The 26,713-nt window shown below is 45.3% G+C and overlaps 1 protein-coding gene across 1 annotated transcript in view; it reads right to left on the bottom strand.

The window, feature by feature from the left end:
• The window catches only part of LOC311227038 (pyroglutamyl-peptidase 1-like), a gene marked incomplete at its 3' end in the record, with an annotated part of 46,832 nt that extends 40,743 nt beyond the window's left edge, over window positions 1–6,089 (bottom strand). The window contains exon 1 of the mRNA XM_084312550.1: window positions 6,019–6,089. Coding sequence (XP_084168676.1) covers window positions 6,019–6,049 — 31 coding nt within the window. The 5' untranslated portion in view covers window positions 6,050–6,089. The remainder of the gene's footprint in view (window positions 1–6,018) is intronic.
• Between the last annotated feature and the right edge of the window lie 20,624 nt (window positions 6,090–26,713).

The following is a 26,713-nucleotide window of genomic DNA, read 5'->3' on the forward strand; positions in this document are numbered from 1 at the left end:
ATAATCAGTATAAATATGCGATCGGGGAATTCCGATAATTAGTCATATTCGCCGATCGCGGAAACTGATCAAGTGGATATCTCACTCGCTTGTCTCAGACGCACAGGACCTGCAAACTGCTCCTCCTCCCTAGCCCCGCCCGTACCCGTGTAGAGTTTGTAAACACAGAGGAGGCGGACCTCCTCTGCTGAGTCTAGATAGTGCATTCGACCTGAATTAGCGTATTCGAGCTGAGGGCTTGCTGAATGTGAAATGACCAAAGCATAACGTTACCAATGGGGTCCCGCTGCAGCGCCGGAGAATCCTTTTTGGAGCTAGGGCTACTAGAGTACACACAGACAGTGGAGCTGTTTGCAGATAGCGAGCATTTTGACTTGTTGCGTGGTGGCGATGTCTCGCAGATAATACAAGTACAAGTCTAATTATATAATATATATATTTTATTAAAAAAAATAAAACTTTATATAAAATAATTTTTAATTTCTTTTTAATCAAAAACGATCGGTATCGGATCGGTATCGACCGATATGGCTCACGACGATCGGTGATCGGTATCGGTGGCAAAAAACGTGATCGGGGCATCCCTATATTATATGTTGTACCACTGTATTGCACATCGTTGCGGGCAAGACCACCCGCATTTCATTGTATACCTGTATGCCGTGACAATTAAAACTCTTGACTTGACTTGACTTGACTTGACCGTCAGGGGCTATTTGAGTTCAATGTGCTGAGTTTTGGGCTTTGCAATGCACCCAGCACTTTTCAGAGGTTGATGGACCTAATTCTGGCTGATCTGCAGAGACTACCTGCTTAGTGTATTTGGATGATATAATTGTATTTGGGCGCTCTTTCCATGAACATCTAACACGCCTGGGTGGTGTGCTGGAGAAACTTCAGCAGGCCAACCTTAAGGTTAAATCATCAAAGTGTGACTTGTTTTCAACGAGAGTCCAGTACCTCGGACATGTAATCTCTAGTGAGGGAGTGATGCCAGATTCTGCTAAAGTGGAGGCAGTCAGAGAGTGGCCTGTTCCTACCAGCCAGACTGAGGTTAAGAGTTTTCTGGGACTAGCCTCATATTATAGGCGCTTTGTGAAAGGGTTTGCTGACATTGCCCGGCCTCTGCATCAGTTGACGGAAAAGGGGAGGCACTTTCGCTGGAGTGAGGACTGTCAGGGAGCCTTTGAGCAGCTCAAGTGTAGTCTGATTACCACCCCTGTTTTGGCTTATCCCGACCCCAGCAAACCATTTATCCTGGATACGGATGCAAGTGACGTGGGGATTGGGGCAGTGTTGTCTCAAGAGGAGGGAGGACTCGAGAGAGTAATAGCATATGCTAGCAGGGCTCTTAGCGTGAGGAGCGTGAGGAGAGGAGGCTTACCCTCCTGGAGACAGATAGGGACGGGAGCATTAACCCGGAGAGTTGGACGGGGTCCAAGCACCGACCCTCGGGGGGGTCGCGCCGTGCGGCGAGTTAAGTCCACTGTTACCCACATTTGCACTTAGTATAGGATTTTGTATGATGATCTATTTTTATAACTGTATAGGCCTACTGTGTAAATTGGTATATTGTATTGTATATGGTGTTATTAGTGTATCCTATAGTTATGCTCTCTGTATTATATCGTGCCTCTTAATTTAACCTGTGTAGTAAATTCCCACAGACTTCCTACAATAATTTGTGGTTATTGTAGTACAATACAATGAGATTGATTATCTGGACGGAGGAGGAAAGATTCATACTTGATAGAATGGTTGGTCTCCTCATCTGGCTTAATGCAGATGAAGAATAAAACGTGTACGCCAGACAAACCAGAATTGTAGTTCAACTCAGCTGATTTATTTGATCAGAGCCAGGAGTCCAAGGTGAATAGAAGGTTGACTTCTACATACAAAAGATGATCAGATAACCTTAACAGCTGTCTGCTGTACAGAAATATCACAATCAGGTTTGCATCCCAAACCTAAATACTGCACATCAAACAGTCACTTGGTTAACATAATTTGAACATACATGGTTTACTGTACACATTATACATGAGTAAATCTGGTTTACAGATCAGGGATCTGTACAACATTACTCTAATCTATAAACAACCATTTGGTGTTTCCCATGATTTTACTCACGTAAGATGCAATCAGCTCACAGTTGTTTCTGGGTGGTTTCGAAGCGGTGGGGGAGCCCCCAGACCCCTGGTTGGGTCCGAGAGCTCCTGAATAATCCTATGTAGGGCCTTATATCCTATCATTTCTAGCCAATAATACATATGGCTGGTCCAATCCAGCGTCTGCTTGTGGGGGGTGTCCTTGTGGGCGCTGGCAGCCCCCCCCCCTGGGGTTGTGGGGACGTGATGGGACAGAAGGGGCCCATCGGTGGCCCACGTCCGTGTGATCTTTTGCTGAGATGAAGGGACCTGGCTTGTCTCACGAGGGGGGGTGTGACATGATCGCTTTAACCCTTTGGTATGGCTATAGATGTCTAATATCATCCAAGTACAGTCAGTGCTTTCTAAGACTGATACCAGACATCATATTAGACCTTTTGATACTAAACAGTTGATTAATCGATTACTTTGTTTGTGAGTTAGTGTCCATGCTTCAACAAGTCTAAACTGGTCTGCCCTGTGGTCAACCCAGCTTTCTCTGATCAGCATTTACATATAGTCAGTTCGAGAAGGTGTCGTTTGTTCTCTAATTTAGTCATTGCTTGAGTGGGGGTTGAAATAACTGTTGCAGCTGTTATCTGATGCAGCTGTCTCAACTGACAGTTGAGACTGTTTAACCACTGAGTCCACTCTGCTATTGAAAGGTACATCTGGCTTTATATTTATGGTTCTCCAATTTATTCACACATATTAATTATGAAATTCCAAGGCAATATTACCACACCTGCATATAGGCTATTCCTTCCTATCCCCTATTTATGCCCTATTTATTGTATAGCCAGGCCGGTAGGATATTGAGTATGACCAATTGAGGAGGGACATGGGAAGACGAGAGGGGGGGGGGTAATTATTGCCGGAAGAGTGTTCCTTAATTAACTACTATGGTTTGATGTGTTTTGCAAATGCCTCTTCGAGAGGGTGTCTGAAGTGCCGTGGTTGATTAGGCCTTTTTGTTCCAAGGGCTGTGCCTCTTACCGAGGGTGTTTAATGTGTGGGATTAGACACACCGTGGTGTGCAGTTGCAGTGCCTCAAAAGAGGGTGTTTAACGGTTCCTGGTCGCGGCTCACGGCGACGTGATGAAGTGACGTCATCAGTTTGTGCCTCTCTGTATCGAAAACTTTGTCCATTTCCGGGTTTTTTTCGGCGTGGCATTATGACGTGTCCTTGAAACTACACGCTACTTTTTATTTTGTCTTGATAAACCAATAAATGAATGAACCAGGATCATTTCAATTCGATGCTAAATAAACTTTTACGCACGCGTAAAATGTGCCAGATATAATTTTACATGCGTTACATTTTTATCAATATCTTGGTCATTTTTTTAGCTAGAATGAAACGGAAACGTTTGGGAGGAAGTGACGAAGGAGGCGGAAGTTTACTGCCAGAAAGGAACAGTAGAAGAAGTCTCCATGTGCGCAAAAAGTTTGTCTAAAAGATAATTTCTGTGGGACAACACCGTTTTTTCAGTAGTTGTAGTTTATAGTTAGTAGTTCGACTTGTATAGCAGTAGTAGTAGTTGTAGTAGTAGCAGTAATAGTAGTAGTAGTAGCAGTAGTAGTAGTTGTAGTAGTAGTAGTAGCAGTAATAGTAGTAGTAGTAGTAGTAGTAGTAGTAGTAGTAGTAGTAGTAGTAGTAGTAGTAGTAGTAGTAGTAGTAGTAGTAGTAGCAGTAGTAGTAGTTGTAGTAGTAGCAGTAATAGTAGTAGTAGTAGTAGTAGTAGTAGTAGTAGTTGTAGTAGTAGCAGTAATAGTAGTAGTAGCAGTAATAATAGTAGTAGTAGTAGTAGTAGTAGTAGTAGTAGTAGTAGTAGTAGTAGTAGTAGTAGTTGTAGTAGCAGTAGTAGTAGTAGTAGTAGTAGTAGTAGTAGTAGTAGTAGTAGTAGTAGCAGTAGTAGTAGTTGTAGTAGTAGTAGTACGACGTTGATGATCCATCGTTTGTTGGTGATGGTGACGAAAGGTCCACTGATCATGACGACAATGAAAGGTAAAGACACTTATTTTGGACTTTGATTGCTTTTGTTTTTGTCAAACTTGTTGGGAAAGGCAAAGAAAGGCTTTCACATGATAAGTGCACATGATGAATGCACAAGTACATGATGAATGCACATGATAAGTGTACATGATGAATGTACATTACAAGTGTACATGATGAATGTAAATGACAAGTGTACATTATAAATGTACATGATAAGTGTACATGGTGAATGTACATGATAAGTGTACATGGTAAGTGTGCATCAAGAGATTCCTTGTTGAATGTTGAAAATAATGTGCTTTTTATTGTTTTCTACAGTGAGGAGGAGGAAGGAGCAGAAGCTCTGCCTTCAACCAGTTCTGTGAGACATGGAAGGAGGGTAGACTTTGTACGCAATATATACAGAATGGAATATTGAGTGTATATACAGTGTGTGTGTGTGTGTTGTATGAGCAGTGTCTTATATGTACAATGTGTGTGCCATTTATGTGCAGACATGATGAGCAGCCTGCTCCAGTCTGACTCAGGACAACCCAGGCCAGGCCAAGACGTCCAGCCCAGGCAGGAGATCAGGCAGGAGATCAGGCAGGAGATCAGACGCCCTGGAAGACCAACAGTGATCCTGATCCAGCCCCTCAGCCCCTCCGGTTCATGCCGTGCAGACCCCCAGGACCACAGCTAGACCCCCATGCCACGTATACACAGGTAACACCTGTCAAAAGGCGTTACAGTTTGACAGGTGCAATTTTTTTTTTGATACGCCTCAGGCATCCTGCACTCTATATGACTGCACTCTAGTCATATGTGTACTGTATATATGTATATTGAATATCCCACAATTTAATTATTTAGTAATTTTTTACTTTTTTACTGTAAAATTTTATTTTTACCTTTTTTTGTAAAAAAAATGACCTTTACTGACTTTTTGTTCAAAAAAAAAGCATGCTGGTGATCATTTCCAGTTGAGAATCAAAATTTCGTCTGTGTTTATTACCTGTGTATGGAGAAAATAATGCTTTGTAAATTGAATTCTGATCTGTTCTCTTATGTTTATGTAAATATGCTACCTGAGGGTGCATTTCCACTGTTTTATATCCTTGATTTGATATGTTTGCATTGGTTCAGAACTTCATACTAAAAATAACACATTTTCTCAATCCGATTTTGTGTTTTGTGTTGTACATTATGCAGTATACAGTATATACAGTATTATACAATATGAAAACTAACTGTCAGGTCATATATGTGAGGCTGTGCTGAAAAAAAAGATACCAAACATACCATGGTAAAACATTTTAAAATGGGAATTATACAATTTAAATCAAAATTAGCCAAAACATATGAAATATCCCAAGACCCAGAAGGGTGGGATTAGACACACCGTGTTTTGTAATTGCAGTGCCTCATATAAGAGGGTGTTGTATAATAGGAGCTCTACGGTACCCAATTGGTCCTCTTAATTAATAGATCCCGTGTCCTCTGTATAATCGTTTAGTATAGGTACTTTTATGAAATAAAGTTGTTATTCCTTGTACCCCGGTTGTGCAGTTGGTTATTTCAGGGCATTTGGATAAATAGCAGTTTCTCCTGCTACTGGTATAACTCACGTATTTATTACATATCTATCATAGGACTGGTTTACTAACGATTGCCTTTAACAAATGGACCCCCCCCCCCCCTTCCCCCAATAATTCACAAACTGCAGAATGTTATTATTGTGCATGTACAACAGTATTGCAGTAGCATAGATAGACAAGTGGAGAAGGTAAATAGGAAACAGCACACGTAAAACATCTGGGTAGTGTTGTCATTACAGAGACAATATTGATAACATTCAGATTCAGTCCTGCCGTCAAATCGCATAACACTCACCTGTAACTATCACTTTCTTCTTCGAGGCCATGGTGTGTGGTTTATTGATTGTCAATTCTCCAAACCTTGGCTTTTCTCTGTTTACCACCAACCGGCAGCTGAGGATCCAGGATTGTCTCTCTGCGCTGCTGTCTTCCTCTGCAGCTAAACAAAGCACACGCAGCAGAGCCAGATGGGTTATACTGCCACCTGGTGTTGTGTCATGCATCTTTTTGGGAGTACACCACACACACACACACACACACACACACACACACACACACACACACTTCTTCTCCAGAGTCAGACGAGAAAATAGATACCAATTTTCTCTCTGCGTTCAGTAGAAAGCTATCCAGCTGCAAGCTAGCCTAGCTGGGAGCATACGTTCCCTGGGTCCCATGTTCCCCGGGTCCCATGTTCCCCGGTAGCGAGAACTATTCAATAGTCAGGAGGGATAGGAATCAATATGGAGGTGGCTGTAACTGCAGCTATGGTTAACAGTTGGTTAATATAGTTATTTATGTTTACAATTAATAGTAATAATACACTCAATTGCTTTTCACTGTATTTCTTATTTGTTTTATATAAGATATATATTAGTGGCGCACTATTTTTCTATTTTGTTTGCGCAATTACCACATCTCACGAGAGTTGACACACCTGGTATCCGGTGACATGTTTCCGCCCTCTCGCTCTTGAGTTGAAACCGTGAACTTGAATGGTAATGGACTTACCTGGCGTTCTAATACATTTACATTTACATTTAGTCATTTAGCTGACGCTTTTATCCAAAGCGACTTACAAGTTCTGTACGAACTAATAAGCAAAGAACAATCCATCAAGTCAACGTAACAAGACAATCTTCCAAGAAACGGACAGAAGACATACTACCGTAACGCATCGATGTTCTCATATACTGGCACGCAGCCAATAAGGTATTGATTGTTGTAGATAATAATTGTGGTATATGTTACAGTGACGTTCCGACCATGGGTTTTAATGAACTTGTAATATTAATGGTATCTTTTGTATGCATTTGTATTTCATGCAGATTTTACGGTTTGGATGAGGTTGGATGGAGCATCTTCATTAAAATCAGTTCAAGAAATCTGCTTATGTTTTGCGTCGTGCCGGAGGATATCACAGTGGCGTCTGTGTGTATATTCACAAAGATACCAAATTCATCAACCGTACTGACCTTAACCATGACGAAATTGAAACAGTTTGGATTGAAATCTTATTTGAAAGGGCGAAATCAGTACAGTAGGCACAATCTATAGACCGCCAGAACAGAGTGGCTTCTATGACACACTTGATGGGTGTTTAGCTGGGGTGGAGGGGGTAGAAAATATTCGTATTGGGGACTGGAACACGGATATGCTACGTAAAGCAGCACCTGTCTTCAAGGCCTTCAGTAGGTTTTCTGATCTGCACGGTTTCAGCCAGCTAATCACCCAACCCACAAGGGTATGTGATTCAACACAAACCACCATTGACCTCATTTTGACCTCTGACAAGTCCATGATCTCCAATAAAGGGGTGATAGCATGCGGGTTAAGTGATCATTATATGATTTTCTGTACCCGCAAAAAGCTAAAACAAAAGGCCGGCTGTCACAAAACAGTCACATCTAGGGACCTCAAAACCTACTCTAGAGAGGCCTTTAACCAAGAACTGGAGAGCCTGGACAGGTTGAAGAAACATGGCTTGGATTCAAAACCAAATTCACAACAATACTCAACAACATGGCACCCCTAAGAACCACCAGGGTTAAAAATCGCGCTGAGCCATGGATGCACACTGAAATACTGGCCGCTATGAAAGCCAGAGACAAAAAATGCTCTGAGTTTCGTCAGTCAAAGCTTACCAAAAGCACGAGCAGTGAATTCCAAGCCCACGTGGTTGAACTAAAAATTCAAAGAAACAGACTAAGAAATGACGTAAACACCATGATCAAAACCCCCAAAAAATATGTCATCAATGACAAAACTGAGGAAAACAAAAACAAACCACGTGAACGTAATCAACTACTGTAGGCTGCAGTAAAAAACTTAAAACCAGATTCTCAAACATAAACATAAAGACGGACAACACGCTCATCACAGACAAACTGGATGTAGCCAATTACTTAAACATCTTCTTCACAAACATAGCCACAACACTGGTAAACAAACTACCTTCCCACTCAGGGCATTATGGGGTAGAACACATAGTAGCATACTACAAAAACCTAGGGGTCCGCAAAGACGACTTCAAACTAGAAATGGTAACATCCGATGAGGTACTCAAAAAACTGAGCGCCCTCCAACCTAACAAGGCCACTGGCCATGACAACATCCCCTCCAAATTCCTCAGAGACTCAGCAGCCGCCATCACCCCAGTCATCACACACATAATAAACCTCTCCATAAAACAGGGACACATCCCCAAGGACTTCAAAATTGCGAGAGTGACCCCTCTGCACAAAAAGGGCAGCAAATTAGACCCAGGCAACTACCGCCCTGTTTCTATTCTTACCTCCATCTCGAAAGTCATGGAGAAAATAGTCTACGAACAGGTCGAAAAGTACCTGGCGGAAAAAAATCGAATCTACGAATTCCAATCTGGCTTCAGAACATCCCACTCCACTGACACATGCCTTCTCTATTTGAACGACCACATCAAACAAGAGGTGGACGCGACAAAAGGCCTTTGACACTGTCAATCACTCCATTTCTGATTGACAAGCTAAAAGCAATTGGTTTTGATAGTTTATCAGTGAGCTGGATGTAATCCTACCTGGAGGGGAGAGAACAGATGGTGGTAAACGGTACTCTACCCCCCCCCCCCCCCCCCCCCTCACAGTGAGCTGTGGTGTTCCACAAGGAAGCATACTAGGACCGCTACTGTTCCTAATTTATGCAAATGACATGTCGTCAGCTTGTGACTGCAACTTGTTCTTGTTCGCGGACGACTCATCCCTGCTGGTCTCTGACAAGAACAAGTTACAGGTTGAAAAAACCCTCAGCTCTGAACTCGGCAGAATCTACACCTGGCTCGCTGATAACAAACTATCATTACACCTGGGTAAAACAGAGTCCATTCTCTTCGGATCAAATAACAAACTCAGCAAGACCGACGGCTTCTCAGTTACAGTGGATGACAATAAGATGAAATTACATACCTAGGTTCCATCCTAGAGGCAAATCTTTCCTGTGACAAAATGGCATCCAAGGTAATAAAAAAAGTCAACCAACGAACTAGATTCTTGTACCGGATCTCCTCTCTGGTAAACAAGAATACCCTGAAGACTCTGGCAGGAGCACTCATTCAAGGGTACTACGACTATGCTTGCACCTCATGGTACCAAAGCACCTCAAAGGCGCTAAAAACAAGATTACAAACATCACAAACCAAACTGGTCAGACTTCTACTTGACCTTACCCCTAGAACCCACCTCACCCCTGCCCACCTTGACAACCTAGGATGGCTTAGAGTAGACGACAGAGTACAGCAACTTGCAATGGGCCTGGTCTACAAGATACACTATACGACTAAGGTACCCAATGTACATGTCAAAATACTTCCCAAAGGTCAGTGAATACCACGACCACAACACCAGAGGAAGCCCAACAAATCATGGTAAACCCAGATTCGGCTCAAACAAGGGACTAAACACGTTTCGCAATTATGCCACATCAATGTGGAACGCCCTACCCAAAGCTGTAAAGGAATGTGAATCCCTACCCACATTCAAAACCGCTCTTAAGAGCACCTACGGGAGGCTGCAATTCTAAACTGGCCACCGTAAATGTCCAAACCCCCCCACCCCCACCCCCTCCTAATAGACTGTCTCCTCCCCACCGCATGTATATATTCTCTCCCCGCCGTATGTATATTTCTCTCCCACCCACCCACCCCCTCCAAATGTACAGTCTCCTCCCCACCGTATGTATATATTCTCTCCCCACCGTATGTATATTTCTCTCCCACCCACCCACCCACCCACCCCCTCCTAATGTACAGTCCCCTCCCCATCATATTATGTATATATTCTGTCAGGATCTATGGGTAACAGTACTGTATATTTGAATATCGTATATGTCACAAATGTAACAGTACTAAATACCTGTATGTCATGTATGTCCCTATGCCATAAATGTCATGTATGTTGTGTATGTCATAAATGTCACTATGAATTGAAAATGGGGGACCCTGATGTAAACAAGACAAACGTCTTTCTCTGGTCTGCATCCCCTTAACAATTGTGTGTATTGAGCCGTACTGTATTGTACCCATTCTGCAATCTGTTAAATAAAGTTTTCATTCATTCATTTCATTCATTCATTTCATTCATTCATTCATTCATTCATTCATTCATTCATTCATTCATTCATTCATTCATTCATTCATTCATTCATTCATTCATTCATTCATTCATTCATTCATTCATGGTTTTAAAAACAGTACTTAACATGCATCAGTCAAACTAGTTATCCATAATATGTTGTAGAGCAAAGTGGACAGATCATTAAAATAAACTAAGGGAGTGCAAAAAGTATTTCAATGTTTTCTCTGAAGTTCTACGTAGGAATTCTAGAACCGGTTGACATTGTTGACGACCCGAATCGTCATCGTAAAACGTTCAGGTCTGAAAGTGAACCAAGAGAAACTAGAAATACCGGATGCCCTAGTAGAGAAGTGAGACGCTTTCGTTTTGATTTAGCATGTTAAGCTACAACAAGCCTGTGCTTGCTGGTACCTTCCCTTGGCGTCACACCGGGACACGTGAATATTTTAGGCAACTAACTTGTGTTTAGCGTTTCTCTTATTGGCCACTACGCCCATTAGACGGTGGGCCGAAGGTCTCTAGAGGCTTCCGTTAATGAAATGATTGATCTGGTTAAACAGACTATATGTTATTGTAATATGAACTACATAATATACTATAATAACACATTTCCATTTGTTGGCAACGGTTGTTGGGTCATATCTTTATGAAATTAATGTGTTGATAAGATAAAAACTACCTACGTTTGTGAAAAGGGGCGTTGCTGCGGAACCAATCAAAACGCGTTACAACGTCAGGTGACTTGATTTCTCCCAATGACATTCCTCAAGCTCCGGAAACTAGGAAGTAAATTTGCGACTCGTCTGTTGACAACACTGGATAGCTCTGCATCGGTAAGCTCTCAATACTCATATACATTACTATTGAAATGCATTTTTACTTAACTCTACAGCATTATTCAAACGTGATAGGAAGTTATGAGTCATCAGCTGTTTATATGCATCCGCTTTGACTTCCGATTACACATTGGAAAATATTGTAGCCAGCTCACAGACTAACGTTACGTTAGCATTTTAACTTTCTCAGATAGCAATCTAACATTACGTTAGTGTAAATCAAACAACTCTAACCCAATACTAATAATAGTAACTTGTTTCACATTCTTGCTGTGTGTTACACTATGGTATAGCGGTATGTGTTGTTGCCTGTGACGTTGTACTGCTACATCTATTTATGACATACCAGATTTGTAAATACAGTACTGTTTGTCACAAGACGTTGTCACAACAGTTACATATGTACAAAATATACTGTCTCATAAATATACTCTTCCAATATATAAATATACATATAAATATATTGTTTTAGATGCTGTTGTCACTATGAATTACAAATGGGGGGCCCTGATGTAAACAAGACAAACGTCTTTCTCTGGTCTGCATCCCCTTAACAATAGTTTGATATTGGATGGTCCCTGTGCTGTTGTTTACTGTCTATCTGTATGTCATGTATGTAATATGTTATGATGAATTGAAAATGGGGGACCCTGATGTAAACAAGATGAAAGTCTTTCTCTGGTCTGCATCCCATTAACAATTGTGTGTATTGAGCTGTACTGTACCCATTCTGCAATCTGTTAATATGATGAATAACGTTATCTATTGTAGTAACAATGTTCCAAAATGTATTGATTGTTTTTCTGTTTCCCCAGATGCTCAACCCTGGACCACACGACAGATATATTCTAGGCCTAATTAACCCTAGCCTGAGGGTTCTATAGTAATCAATCATGCAAGCTCAAAGATTGAGCTCTTGAGGTGACTGCTCTATATCAAGAACCATTATCAGAGTGGCAACTGCAGGACCTGTATTTCCCAAAACAATGAATATCATGATTGAATGAGAGGCCATGGTAAACAGCACAGTGAATAAACAATGTGCAGTCCCTTTATATATTGTTCTGGATAGAAGTGGGGCCAGGATAATCTGCAAGAGCTCAACTTTTGAACAAGGATGGTCTCACATAAGCTGTCCGGGGACGACTCACACAGCTCTCTACTCTCTGGGCCCTGGACTGGACACCCCTCCACTGTACTAGTTACACATTACACACATACAAATGACAATAACACTATGTAACAACCATCAAATGCACTCACAGCACACACATCCACACGCACACACTCACTATTAAACAAACAACTGACTGCAGCACCCACTTTAGAACACCTAAACACACTTTATATTTATTGGCAAAGAATTTGCACTACAACCCATACCTCATTACACCTTACTGTAAATTGTACCTCATCCCATTTCTGCATTGTACTGTATAGTATATTGTATTGTAACTCAGTTACTTTTCTACTCTGCATTGTACATTGTATGTATATATTGAACAATTGTCTACGTACTTGACTTCTATTTTATACTTATCTATTTTTATCTAGCACAATCTCTGGAGCAAAACAGAAAGAAGCATTTTATATAAAAGTATTCTGTACTTCTGTATGACAACTAATAAAGAAACTTGAACATCAAAAAATCAACATTCTGTTCTCTATGCCAGGCTAGATCTGACCTTGACTCATGTTACAGGATTAATACACACTTTATACACAAATTGCATATAGCATTCTCTTTGGTAGCATTCATTCTGTGTTTATTGTGTCATACTGGGGAATAATATTAATATTATTATGTCCTATTGGGGACATAATTTAAAATTCTGAGCAATTCAATCGTTTTTTTTATGGAGAGGACGTCTGACATTAATTGAAAACTGTATTAACAGATTGCAGAATGGGTACAATACAGTACAGCTCAATACACACAATTGTTAAGGGGATGCAGACCAGAGAAAGACTTTCATCTTGTTTACATCAGGGTCCCCCATTTTCAATTCATCATAACATATATGACATACATGACATACAGATACAGTAGGCCTACTGCTACATCTATACATTTAATTATGACATACCAGATTTGCAAATACAGTACTGTTTATGATACAAAGAGTCCAGAAAACAATTGCAGATGGGATGCAGACCAGAGAAAGACGTTTGTCTTGTTTACATCAGGGTCCCTCATTTGTAATTCATAGTGACAACAGCATCTAAAACAATATATTTATATGTATATTTATATATTGGAAGAGTATATTTATGAGACAGTATATTTGCAGTCCAGAGAAAGACTTTCGTGAGAGACCAACAAAGTGAGGTATGTAAAAACTTGGAATCAAATTGTGGTCGTAGATCTAACGTTAATATCACGTTAACAATCTAATGGCTAGAAAGCTCACCTGACGTCGATATGGCTTAATACAGTGCGAAATACAATCTTATAGTAAGAAACAAAACACAAGTTGAACATAGTTTTGAACGTTTTATTACAATAGTATTTAGGTCGGACCGTCGGATCTAACGTTAATATCACGTTAACCATCTAAAGCTCATCTGTGACGTCGTTATGGTTAATACAGTGCGAAATACAATCTTATATAGTAACAAAACAATACACAAAAACGTTTTATTACAATAGTATTTACTGTCATGTTGCGATGTATAATACAGCTAGCGTTCCAGTCAGATTCTCCGTTCTTGTTGACAATTTTGGGGTCCATACTTCCCGTTTCTGTATCCTGATTGGTTTATCAGCTAGAGGTGTCCCAAGATATGCATGAGCAAACATTGAATCTAAATGTAAGATTACGAACACCGATGACCAACAGACGGCTGGCCAACAAACGTATTTTGACTCAACATAATAACTAGATATTACACACAAAGAATTGTGTAGTCTGCCAACATGGATCAATCAAGTTCACTTTAGACTGACTCGGCCTCCCCTCTACATGTGACCGCGGCAGCGCGAGAGAGCTGCAGCGCGGAAATAGGCTGTCTATTGCCATTCTCTAAGACAAACTCTAACCTTAACCAGCTCCTTAACAGCGCCTAAACTTAACCCTTCTAACCTTAACCAACTCCGAAACAATGCCTAACCTTAACCTTAACCAACTCCGAAACAATGCTTAAAGTTAACATGCCTAAACTTAACCGGCGAAAGAATGCACATTAAAAAAAAAAGAAAAGAAATTGAAGGGAATTGAACTTGTCACCAACAGACCACAGGATCCACAGTAAGGCGGCGCTACCAGTTGAGCTAGTTGTCAATGTTAAAAGAGGGGGGATTACTGCTACATAATGCTGCCGCGACAGAGCTCCGTCTGCCGCCACGCTCCGCTAGACGCAAGTTGGGCGTGGCTAGACACAAGTTGGTTGCCTTTAATATCGAGGCACGAATGACTTAGGGTTCAAAATGTCACTTGTTTTGTTCTTTAACCCTTTCACTACCACACTACAGAAGGTTAACCTTTCACTACCACACTACAGACGGTTAACCCTTTCACTACCACACTACAGACGGTTAACACTTTCACTACCACACTACAGAAGGTTTACCCTTTCACTACCACACGGCAGAGGGTTAACCCTTTCACTACCACACTACAGGTTAACCTTTCACTATCACACTACAGATGGTTAACCCTTTCACTACCACACTACAGAAGGTTAACCCTTTCACTGCAACACTACAGACGGTTAACCCTTTCACTACCACACTACAGATGGTTAACCCTTTCACTACCACACTACAGACGGTTAACCCTTTCACTACCAGTGGTAGTGAAAGGGTTAAGGGATTTTCTTGTTTTTACTTGAATCGGTGTCCATTGTCATTTCTGGTTTGAGGGAGTTTCATGAACCTGTAACACCCTGTTTCAAAAAACACTTTCATTCCTTCTCCAATCTGCTCTTTTACTTACTAATGGGTTTATTTTTTTTAGATATTTTTTTTTAGATACAAGGTTTTCACTTGACTGCAGTGTTATTTCTCCTTGTTCAGTCCACACCCCTGTGTTATTATTATATGACTCACACATTCTGGACAAGGCACTCTGAGACTGAGGAGTCTGGCGACCATGCTGCTCATCCAGTGGCTGCAGAAGGGGGTGGGGGTTGTGTGTGTGTGTGTGTGTGTGTGTGTGTGTGTGTGTGTGTGTGTGTGTGTGTGTGTGTGTGTGTGTGTGTGTGTGTGTGTGTGTGTGTGCGTGTGTGCGTGCGCGCGCGTGCGTGCGTGCGTGCGCGTGCGTGCGTGTGTGCATGTGTGTGTGTGTGCAGGGGCTGAGCTTCCTACAGGCGATATAGGCGGTTGGGGGGCGCCAAAAATATATATACCGGTATATATATTTTTTTTTAATTGCTCGGCGCAGTTTTGGCGCCCTCCTCTATATCTGCAACCATTGTTTTTACATAAAAAAATTCTAACATAAGGGAAAACTTGCCAAAAATCTAAAACGGTCGGTCGGTCTGAGCCTCAGCTTTAGGTGTTCACAGTCAGAACATGCTAGAGCGCTGTGCATTGATGGGTATCGATCAAGTGTTTATAGAATTGAGCGTTGAGGAAAGAAAGACTAACGTTAGAGAACTATGAAGAGGCAAAAGCCATCCGGCCATCCAGTATAAAAAGAGAAGAAAAGAAGAAGACGAGAAACGTGCCAAGGTGAAATGTATGCAATTTTGTACAACTTCCAAGACCTTGTTATGGTTTGTAACCGACCCCAATCGCACAACACAAGACAGGTATGGTGGTTTGCCAAGAAACAGATATTTATTGTGAACAGGGAAAAAGGGCACTGTCCCTTTAAGGGAGAAAACACAAAACACTGGAATAACACAAGAGGGGAAGGTAAGGTGCCTTTAAGAGGCGGGCAGGAAAAGGGAACACTATGGGAAAGTAAGGGAACGCCTAAGGGAAGGTTAAGGGAACGCCTTGGGACAGAGGAACTAGAGACTAGGTAAACCAGGGACAAGGAGAACTAGGGAGAGAGGACTAGGGACTAGGAGAGCTAGGGATAGAGGACTAGGGACTAGGTGGAACTAGAAGGGGAGAACTTGGGACAGAGGGGAACTGAGGCCCGCGGAGGCGGGCTGGGGAACAGGGAGGAACTGGGGACAGAGAACCGCGGAGGCGGGCTGGGGACAGGGAGGAACTGGGGACTGGTGGGAAAACATCTGGGCCGCTCTGCAGAACAGAGGAGAGGGTTAATATACAAAGGGAACAAACAGAGCAGATGCAGAACAGTCCAAAAAACAAAGTGACAAAGTAAATACTATCTTCGTGTGAACAAACACACAGTGGGAGATGGAATGTCCAAAATAATATCCACGAGAGAACAAAACAGAGTGGGAGATGAAATGTCCAAAACTAATAACTAAGTGAGAACTAAAGGAGGCAATACGCTGGGGAACAGCAGCGGGACGAGGGCAAGGGGCATTACGCTGAGTGAGTGACATCACAATCAAAACTCACCCAGGCGTATGCGTAAAGGTAACAGGGACAGCAGCGGGAACGGGGGCAAGGGCACTACGCTGAGTGAGTGACATCACAATCAAAACTCACCCAGGCGTATGCGTAAAGGTACAGGGACAGCAGCGGGAACGGGGGCAAGGGCACTACGCTGGGTGAGTGACATCACAATCAAAACTCACCCAGGCGTATGCGTAATGGTACGGGGACAGCAGCGGGAACGGGGGCAAGGGCACTACGCTGGGTGAGTGACATCACAATCAAAACTCACCCAGGCGTATGCGTAATGGTACGGGGACAGCAGCGGGGCGAGGGCATCGCCACCGGGTGGCTGGCTGTCGGAGCCGAGGAACAGAGTGCTGGAACAGCGGCGGTGGCGAGGATGTCGTCCACCGGGTAGCCGCTGTCGGAGCCGAGGAACAGGGTGCTGGAACAGCGGCGGTGACGAGGATGTCGTCCACCGGGTAGCCGCTGTCGGAGCCGAGGAACAGGGTGCTGGAACAGCGGCGGTGGCGAGGATGTCGTCCACCGGGTAGCCGCTGTCGGAGCCGAGGAACAGAGTGCGCGCCACACCTTGGTGTGCGCGTCGGAACAGTGGCGGTGGCGAGGATGTCGTCCACCGGGTAGCCGCTGTCGGAGCCGAGGAACAGAGTGCGCGCCACACCTTGGTGTGCGCGTCGGAACAGTGGCGGTGGCGAGGATGTCGTCCACCGGGTAGCCGCTGTCGGAGCCGAGGAACAGAGTGCGTCTGCGAGGAGGAGTGTGCCAAGCACGAAGGTCTGGAAGATGCGCGTCGGCGCGCTGAGGTCTGGAGAGCGTGCCAAGCTCGAAGGTCTGGAAGATGCGCGTCTGTGCGCTGGTACGGAGGAGCGTGCCAAGCTCGAAGGTCTGGAAGATGCGCGTCAGTGCGCTGGTACGGAGGAGCGTGCCAAGCTCGAAGGTCTGGAAGATGCGCGTCTGTGCGCTGGTACGGAGGAGCGTGCCAAGCTCGAAGGTCTGAAGTGGAACACTGGAATACCTCCCGTAGAGGATTAGAGAGCGCAGTACAGTGTCTCCCTCCAGGCAAACGGCGGCAGGTGGCGAAGGCTTGAGCGCATCTGGCGCGCTGGTCTGGAGTGGAACACTGGAATACCTCCCGTAGAGAATTAGAGAGCGCAGTACAATGTCTCCCTCCAGGCAAACGGCGACAGGTGGCCAAGGCCCTTGAAGATGCGCGTTGCGCGCTGGTGACTGGAGAGCGTGCCAAGCTCGAGGGTCCGGGAGATGCGCGTTGGTCTGGATGTGCGTCAGGACGAACAGCTGCGCTGGGGTCTGCAGTGGAGCGCTGGGGTGCCTCCCGTGGAAGTTACAGGGAGCGCAGAACAGTCTCCTCCACAGGCTACGGCGACAGCAGACGAAGACTGGAGCAAACATCTCAAGGCTGGAGAGATCCATCTTACAGCATTGGAAGACCAGAGGATCTCCCGAAAGAGTCTAGATGTTAGAGAATATGACTCAGCATGAATACAACACGACCCCACGCCGAAACGAGGGGAAGAGCCCTGGTATTTAAAGCCCACAGGGGAACTAATTAGCCTGCCACCACAGGTGCGAGAGGTAATTGATAATAGTCCAGGTGTGGCCACTGAGAGTAAACGAGAGTAAAGAACGAGAGGGTGGGGGCTAGAGAGAGTGAGTAGGGAATTCCTAACAGTAGGCTTAAAGAACCAGAGAAAAGGTAGTGAGCAGCGGGCAAAACCTCACAGTATCCCCCCCTCCAACGGGAGCCACCCGGCGACCCAAAACAAATACAGACAGAGTGGCAGGGGGCAAAACAAGACGGTACTGGCCAAGCCAGCAGGGGAAGCCACCACAAGAGTGGGGCTAGCAAAAGAAACAGGGTCGCCGAGGGGTAACTAGGGTAGCAGGGGGGCAACTGGGGGAACTGGTCTAGAGGAACTGGGTCTAGAGAACTAGTCTAGAGAACTGGTCTAGAGAACTGGGCTAGAGAACCGGGCTAGAGAACTGGTCTAGAGAACTGAGGGGCAAGCAGGGTAGCAAAAGGGGTAACCATGGTAGCACCGGGAAAAGGGCTAGCAGAGGGAAGGTTAGCTGCCAGGGCACTGACAGCTACAGGGCCTATGCTAGCTGTACTGCTACATCAACATAGAGGCTGCGCAAGCTGCCGGAGCTAGGCTAGCAGAGGGAAAGGGTAGCTGCCAGGGCACTGATAGCCACAGGGCCTATGCTAGCTGTACTGCTACATCAACATAGAGGCTGCGCTAGCTGCCGGAGCTAGGCTGGCAGACAGGGCTGGACCAGCATGAGAGCACAAGCTAGCTGGAAGGACAGTCCTAGCTGTGTGAGAAAAACTGACCTTGCTAGCTGAAAGGGCAGTCCTAGCAGTGGGATAAACTACACAAAAAAGTGGAGGCCATGCAGAGGGACCGGGTTAGCTGCTTGGGCCTGGCTAGCTACAGGGCCCATGCCAGCTGCAAGGCTGCATTAACATAGAGGCTGTGCTAACAGCCGGGGCCAAGCTAGCAGACCGGGGCTCTGCTGAGGGACTGGGTTAGCTGCCAGGGCATGGCTAGCTACAGGGGGGTCAAACAGGGCAAAACGGGAAGCAAACAGGGGAGCTAACCGGGGAGACTAACAAGCTAAACAGGGGAGTAACAGGCTAACAAGGGAGCTAAACAGGACTAACAAGGAAGCTAAACTGGGCTAACAGGGGAGCTAGAGGGAACAAGAAAAAAAAAGGCAAACTCAACATACACCATCTGTGCTGGCTGGGGTCGTCGATTTGGTGGGGTCGTACTGTTATGGTTTGTAACCGACCCCAATCGCACAACACAAGACAGGTATGGTGGTTTGCCAAGAAACAGATATTTATTGTGAACAGGGAAAAAGGGCACTGTCCCTTTAAGGGAGAAAACACAAAACACTGGAATAACACAAGAGGGGAAGGTAAGGTGCCTTTAAGAGGCGGGCAGGAAAAGGGAACACTATGGGAAAGTAAGGGAACGCCTAAGGGAAGGTTAAGGGAACGCCTTGGGACAGAGGAACTAGAGACTAGGTAAACCAGGGACAAGGAGAACTAGGGAGAGAGGACTAGGGACTAGGAGAGCTAGGGATAGAGGACTAGGGACTAGGTGGAACTAGAAGGGGAGAACTTGGGACAGAGGGGAACTGAGGCCCGCGGAGGCGGGCTGGGGAACAGGGAGGAACTGGGGACAGAGAACCGCGGAGGCGGGCTGGGGACAGGGAGGAACTGGGGACTGGTGGGAAAACATCTGGGCCGCTCTGCAGAACAGAGGAGAGGGTTAATATACAAAGGGAACAAACAGAGCAGATGCAGAACAGTCCAAAAAACAAAGTGACAAAGTAAATACTATCTTCGTGTGAACAAACACACAGTGGGAGATGGAATGTCCAAAATAATATCCACGAGAGAACAAAACAGAGTGGGAGATGAAATGTCCAAAACTAATAACTAAGTGAGAACTAAAGGAGGCAATACGCTGGGGAACAGCAGCGGGACGAGGGCAAGGGGCATTACGCTGAGTGAGTGACATCACAATCAAAACTCACCCAGGCGTATGCGTAAAGGTAACAGGGACAGCAGCGGGAACGGGGGCAAGGGCACTACGCTGAGTGAGTGACATCACAATCAAAACTCACCCAGGCGTATGCGTAAAGGTACAGGGACAGCAGCGGGAACGGGGGCAAGGGCACTACGCTGGGTGAGTGACATCACAATCAAAACTCACCCAGGCGTATGCGTAATGGTACGGGGACAGCAGCGGGAACGGGGGCAAGGGCACTACGCTGGGTGAGTGACATCACAATCAAAACTCACCCAGGCGTATGCGTAATGGTACGGGGACAGCAGCGGGGCGAGGGCATCGCCACCGGGTGGCTGGCTGTCGGAGCCGAGGAACAGAGTGCTGGAACAGCGGCGGTGGCGAGGATGTCGTCCACCGGGTAGCCGCTGTCGGAGCCGAGGAACAGGGTGCTGGAACAGCGGCGGTGACGAGGATGTCGTCCACCGGGTAGCCGCTGTCGGAGCCGAGGAACAGGGTGCTGGAACAGCGGCGGTGGCGAGGATGTCGTCCACCGGGTAGCCGCTGTCGGAGCCGAGGAACAGAGTGCGCGCCACACCTTGGTGTGCGCGTCGGAACAGTGGCGGTGGCGAGGATGTCGTCCACCGGGTAGCCGCTGTCGGAGCCGAGGAACAGAGTGCGCGCCACACCTTGGTGTGCGTGTCGGAACAGTGGCGGTGGCGAGGATGTCGTCCACCGGGTAGCCGCTGTCGGAGCCGAGGAACAGAGTGCGCGCCACACCTTGGTGTGCGCGTCGGAACCGAGAGACGCCTCGGGGTGCGTCTGCGAGGAGGAGTGTGCCAAGCACGAAGGTCTGGAAGATGCGCGTCGGCGCGCTGAGGTCTGGAGAGCGTGCCAAGCTCGAAGGTCTGGAAGATGCGCGTCTGTGCGCTGGTACGGAGGAGCGTGCCAAGCTCGAAGGTCTGGAAGATGCGCGTCAGTGCGCTGGTACGGAGGAGCGTGCCAAGCTCGAAGGTCTGGAAGATGCGCGTCTGTGCGCTGGTACGGAGGAGCGTGCCAAGCTCGAAGGTCTGAAGTGGAACACTGGAATACCTCCCGTAGAGGATTAGAGAGCGCAGTACAGTGTCTCCCTCCAGGCAAACGGCGGCAGGTGGCGAAGGCTTGAGCGCATCTGGCGCGCTGGTCTGGAGTGGAACACTGGAATACCTCCCGTAGAGAATTAGAGAGCGCAGTACAATGTCTCCCTCCAGGCAAACGGCGACAGGTGGCCAAGGCCCTTGAAGATGCGCGTTGCGCGCTGGTGACTGGAGAGCGTGCCAAGCTCGAGGGTCCGGGAGATGCGCGTTGGTCTGGATGTGCGTCAGGACGAACAGCTGCGCTGGGGTCTGCAGTGGAGCGCTGGGGTGCCTCCCGTGGAAGTTACAGGGAGCGCAGAACAGTCTCCTCCACAGGCTACGGCGACAGCAGACGAAGGCTGGAGCAAACATCTCAAGGCTGGAGAGATCCATCTTACAGCATTGGAAGACCAGAGGATCTCCCGAAAGAGTCTAGATGTTAGAGAATATGACTCAGCATGAATACAACACGACCCCACGCCGAAACGAGGGGAAGAGCCCTGGTATTTAAAGCCCACAGGGGAACTAATTAGCCTGCCACCACAGGTGCGAGAGGTAATTGATAATAGTCCAGGTGTGGCCACTGAGAGTAAACGAGAGTAAAGAACGAGAGGGTGGGGGCTAGAGAGAGTGAGTAGGGAATTCCTAACAGTAGGCTTAAAGAACCAGAGAAAAGGTAGTGAGCAGCGGGCAAAACCTCACAGACCTGCCACACCAAGAGCTGATGAAGCAAGCAGAGGCACTTGTACACACCTTAAACCATGGAGGGCAATCTGATTTGGATTGGAAGGAGCTGGCTCAGGAGTTGGAAAATTTGATGTGATTGATGACTTTGCAGCGAGGAAGGCCAGAAGGATTGCACTGTAAATGGAAACCAGTAGGAGCTACAGGCTAACCTTGAAGTGTGATGATAGGGAGTGGAATGTAAATAGTTCTTTAGACAAAGTGAATTTGTAATTTTTATTTATTTGTTTGTTTATTTAGCATATTATATTTTGATTATATATGTGTAACATATTTTACAATACATAATTTTCTTTTAAAGCAAATTTGCACGTTATTTTATTGTTTGTTATTGTTATTATTATTATTGATTGTTAGCTAAGTTGTTTGTTTTAATTCTTTAGTGTGCACTTTACATTTCTTCTTAATTTTCTTTGAAAGCTAATTTGCACATTCTTTTATTGTTTGTTATTGTTATTATTATTATTGTGTGTTAGCTAAGTTGTTTATTTGTTTTAATTCTTTAGTGTGCACTTTACATTTATTCTTAGCTCTTGTTCTTGCTTGTAAAAAATAAAGGTGCAGTACTTTACTGTATAACTGTTAACCCTTTCACTGCCACACGACGGAGGGTTAACCCTTTACTATCACACAACCGACGGTCGTGAAAGGGTTAACCTTCTGTGTATTGTCGCAGTGAAGAGGGTTAACCGGTTGGCAGCGCAGCGATGTTTTGATTTGGGGGGGGGGGCGCAGTGATGAACCTCGCCTAGGGCGCCAAATGTGCTAGGTCCGCCCCTGTGTGTGTGTGTATGTGTGTGTGTGGGGGGGGGGGGGGGGGGGGCAATTGCCCTGCCAGATTGAGAAATTGAAAGGAATTTTTCAGTAGAAACCTATCAAGCTAGCCTATCTTAGCACAGATGTATGGAAGTGGATACGGATTAGCTGAAACTCTAGGAGATGTGTTTTTGGCCAACAGCTATAGGCTAGCTGATCCATTTGTGTTAAGCTATAGGCTAACTTGCAGTCAGATACAGTAGCTTTCTACTGAACGCACAGAGAGGCTTTAACCAGGAAGTCAGACCAGAGGCCTCATGGACCAGACTCTGATGCCCTGAGAAGAGACCCTGCTGGACCGCCTCTCCCATGTTATACCCTATGATGCAATATATTAGCCTTAGTATCTTTAAGGTGTTACAGTGGCGACTGTGGCGTTAAGCTGGAGCCCATGAGCAGAACAGGGAGAGGAGAATGGAGCAGTTTAGGTTGTTTAATCCGATAGGTACCATGCTGACAGATTACAAAGAATACAGAAATGTATAAAGATGCGAGCAGGAGCACTCCTCGTGTTCCGCAGGAGCGTCCAGGCGGGTGGTGTCTCGTGAGACAGCGAGAGTCGGCGGCAGCTGAGCCTGGGCTAGAGAGACAGATGTTAGAGCAAGGCAGAGAGACAGGCAGAGAGACAAGGTAGGTCACGTCCGCATACCTAGGTAGGAGTAGCAACACTCTGACAGTGAGTGGCAGGAAGCGTAGAGCTCATATCAGAGTCAGTGATGAGCAGACGATTCTCAGCTGCGTTGATTGATCCCAGGTGACAGTGTGTGAACGCTGGAGTAGGAAGTTGCCCATATAAGGGCATGGAAACAGCAGGGCAGAGAGCGGCTCTGGCCGTGGTTGTAACATAAGGAAACTGACATTTGAACAATGACCATGAAAGTCTGGCTCTATAATGAAGGTCTGGCTCTATAATGATAACTGCTATTAAACGCATCAGTGGGAGACAATAAAAGCAGACTAGGCTGAAAGTTCAGCTACTAGCCATGAATGGATCTATGTTTGCAGATGTTCTTTCCTTTGTGTTACTACTGTGGTAAATATTGACGTTGAATTTCATAAATAATATGTGTGAATAATTAGAGAGTCATAATGTAGGAGAGACAGACATTCCACACCAACCCCCTCTCATGAGAAGGCTGCTTACCCAAATGGTATGTAGGGGAATAGTTACAGGTCACAAAGCCCTCACTCAAACTGACTGTATGTAAATGCTGATTACATGCTGAAGAGTCATGGATCTATTAATCAACTGTTTAGTATCAAAAGAGTAAACCATAATAGTCATCACAGCTACTCTGTCAACTAGCAGAGTGGGTTTTCAGTGCTAAATATGGATGGAACAGGGGTGACAGAGAGCCATTCTCCACCCCCACTATGTGACCAGATTAGTACTGTATGGTAATATGGCCCAAAGGGTCAAAGAGTATTCACACCACCCCACCAGATGACATCATGCCAGCCCCCACCCGTGAGACAAGACCCAACAGGAACACACAGGAGATCAAGGAGGTGGGGGCAGCCGGCCCCCCCCCCACAGAGAAACCCAGAGGTGGGGGCTGCCAGCCCCCACAGGAGACCGCTCACAGAAGACGCTTGATTGGATCAACTGTGTTAGTAAAATGTACCATTATTGGCTAGAAATTATAGTATATAAGAGGACACAAAATGGTAGTTCGGGAGCCCAGACCAAACCCCGGGGGTCTGCGGCTCCACCGCTCCACCACCGAGAGACTGACTGATGCTGTGCTGTTTGCATTTTATGTGAGTAAAATACATGGGAAACACCATTTGTTGTTTAAGTTTAGTGTAATCCTTAATATCTGAAACCAGATTTACTCATGTATAATGTGTGCAGTATGGTCAATGTATGTTCAAATTATGTTACCAAGTGACTGTTTATGTACATATTGAGGTTTGAGAATGCAAACCTGATTGTGATTTCTGTACACAGACAGCCCTGTTAATGTTTTCTGATAATCTTTTGTCCTATTCACCTTGGCCTCTGGCTCTGATCAAATAAATGTTGAATTGGACTATAGTTCATGGTTTTGTCTGGGTACACGTTTAATTCTTCATCTGCTTTAAGTCAGATGAAGAGATCAACAATTCTATCAATATGATCCCTTTCTCCTCCTTCCAGATAAGCAATCTCATTTGTACTGTACTACAATAACCTCAGATTATTGTAGGGTTCTGTGGGAATTTACTACACTACCTTTTGCCTCTAGCACCTTAGCCAAATTGTCTTGTTGTTGTTGTTGTTGTTGTTGTTGTCGTCGTCACACCATGTTGTGGTTTAATATGTGAAAGAATCGTTTTTCCGATCCATGCTTGTGCTTTTGCTAAAGTTTGGATTTGAATAATCTGTGATGTTCTCCTGTTATCTACTCTGCCAGAGCAGAGTGTGGCTGGCTGCCACACGTGACGTTCTTCTCTCCCTCTCTCTCTCTCTCTCTCTCTCACACACATTCTCTCTCTCTCTCTCTCTCTCTCTCTCACACACTCACAAACACATGCAGTCGAACCTCATGACATTCATTAAGACTGTCCACCACATATAAACCGCCGACACACACACACGCACACTCACATGAACATGCACACGCACTTCCCACGTTTCCTGTCGTCTCCATTGACCACCCACACATCCAGCACTGCAGTCCCTGGCAACCGCCCCCCCCCCCCCCCCCCCCAATTCATTCACCTGCTCCTGCGTCACTGCCTATGTCACCGTCTCCATGGAAACCAAGATGCCCCCCATCTGCCGTGTGGTGCTGATGCAGGCTGGACAGCTTACGTCACAACTTCCTCCTCCTGCTCTCCCTTTTTTCTTTTATAGTCATTTCATCCCCTTGTTTTAACAAGGAAGGACACACTTAGAGAAAACTCTCTTTTCATAGATATGCCCTGTTTATTTTTAGTTTATTTTTGTTCATTCATGCATTCAATCCTTTACGTCAGCAGAGAAGATCAAGATGAGATAAGATAAGATATTCCTTTATTGATCCCCTTGGGGAAATTCAGGCATTATAGCAGCATGGGGGAGGGGGGGAGGTACAGGTAGTAGAAGACATGGTACAGTAAAAAATAAAATAGAATAAAAAAGCAGTGTAAACAATATAACAAATCAATATAATTAACTCTGGACATGTGCATATGGGCAACATTACAACAAGAGTAATTGTAACTAGTTGCTTTTCACTTCAGACTCTGATGGTGGAGTGTTATTACATTTCCCCGGTGTTACACTTGCATAATCATAAAATAATACAAGATATGTGTCTTTACATTTCTACGATCCATCATGTGACCTCCTGTTCCCAGCAGCACAGATCGTCTCCTCGCTGGGTCGTGTATCTCAGACACATTTACCTCTGAGCTGTCCACCGTCCAGGAGGCTCCACTGAACTGTGTGGTAGTGAAAGGGTTAACCGTCTGTAGTGTGGTAGTGAAAGGGTTAACCGTCTGTAGTGTGGTAGTGAAAGGGTTAACCGTCTGTAGTGTGGTAGTGAAAGGTTAACCGTCTGTAGTGTGGTAGTGAAAGGGTTAACCGTCTGTAGTGTGGTAGTGAAAGGGTTAACCGTCTGTAGTGTGGTAGTGAAAGGGTAACCGTCTGTAGTATGGTAGTGAAAGGGTTAACCGTCTGTAGTGTGGTAGTGAAAGGGTTAACCGTCTGTAGTGTGGTAGTGAAAGGGTAACCGTCTGTAGTGTGGTAGTGAAAGGTTAACCGTCTGTAGTGTGGTAGTGAAAGGGTTAACCGTCTGTAGTGTGGTAGTGAAAGGGTACCGTCTGTAGTGTGGTAGTGAAAGGGTTAACCGTCTGTAGTGTGGTAGTGAAAGGGTTAACCGTCT

The sequence above is a fragment of the Notolepis coatsorum genome (assembly GCF_963971535.1).
Source record: "Notolepis coatsorum genome assembly, chromosome: 4".
Lineage (NCBI taxonomy): Eukaryota > Metazoa > Chordata > Actinopteri > Aulopiformes > Paralepididae > Notolepis > Notolepis coatsorum.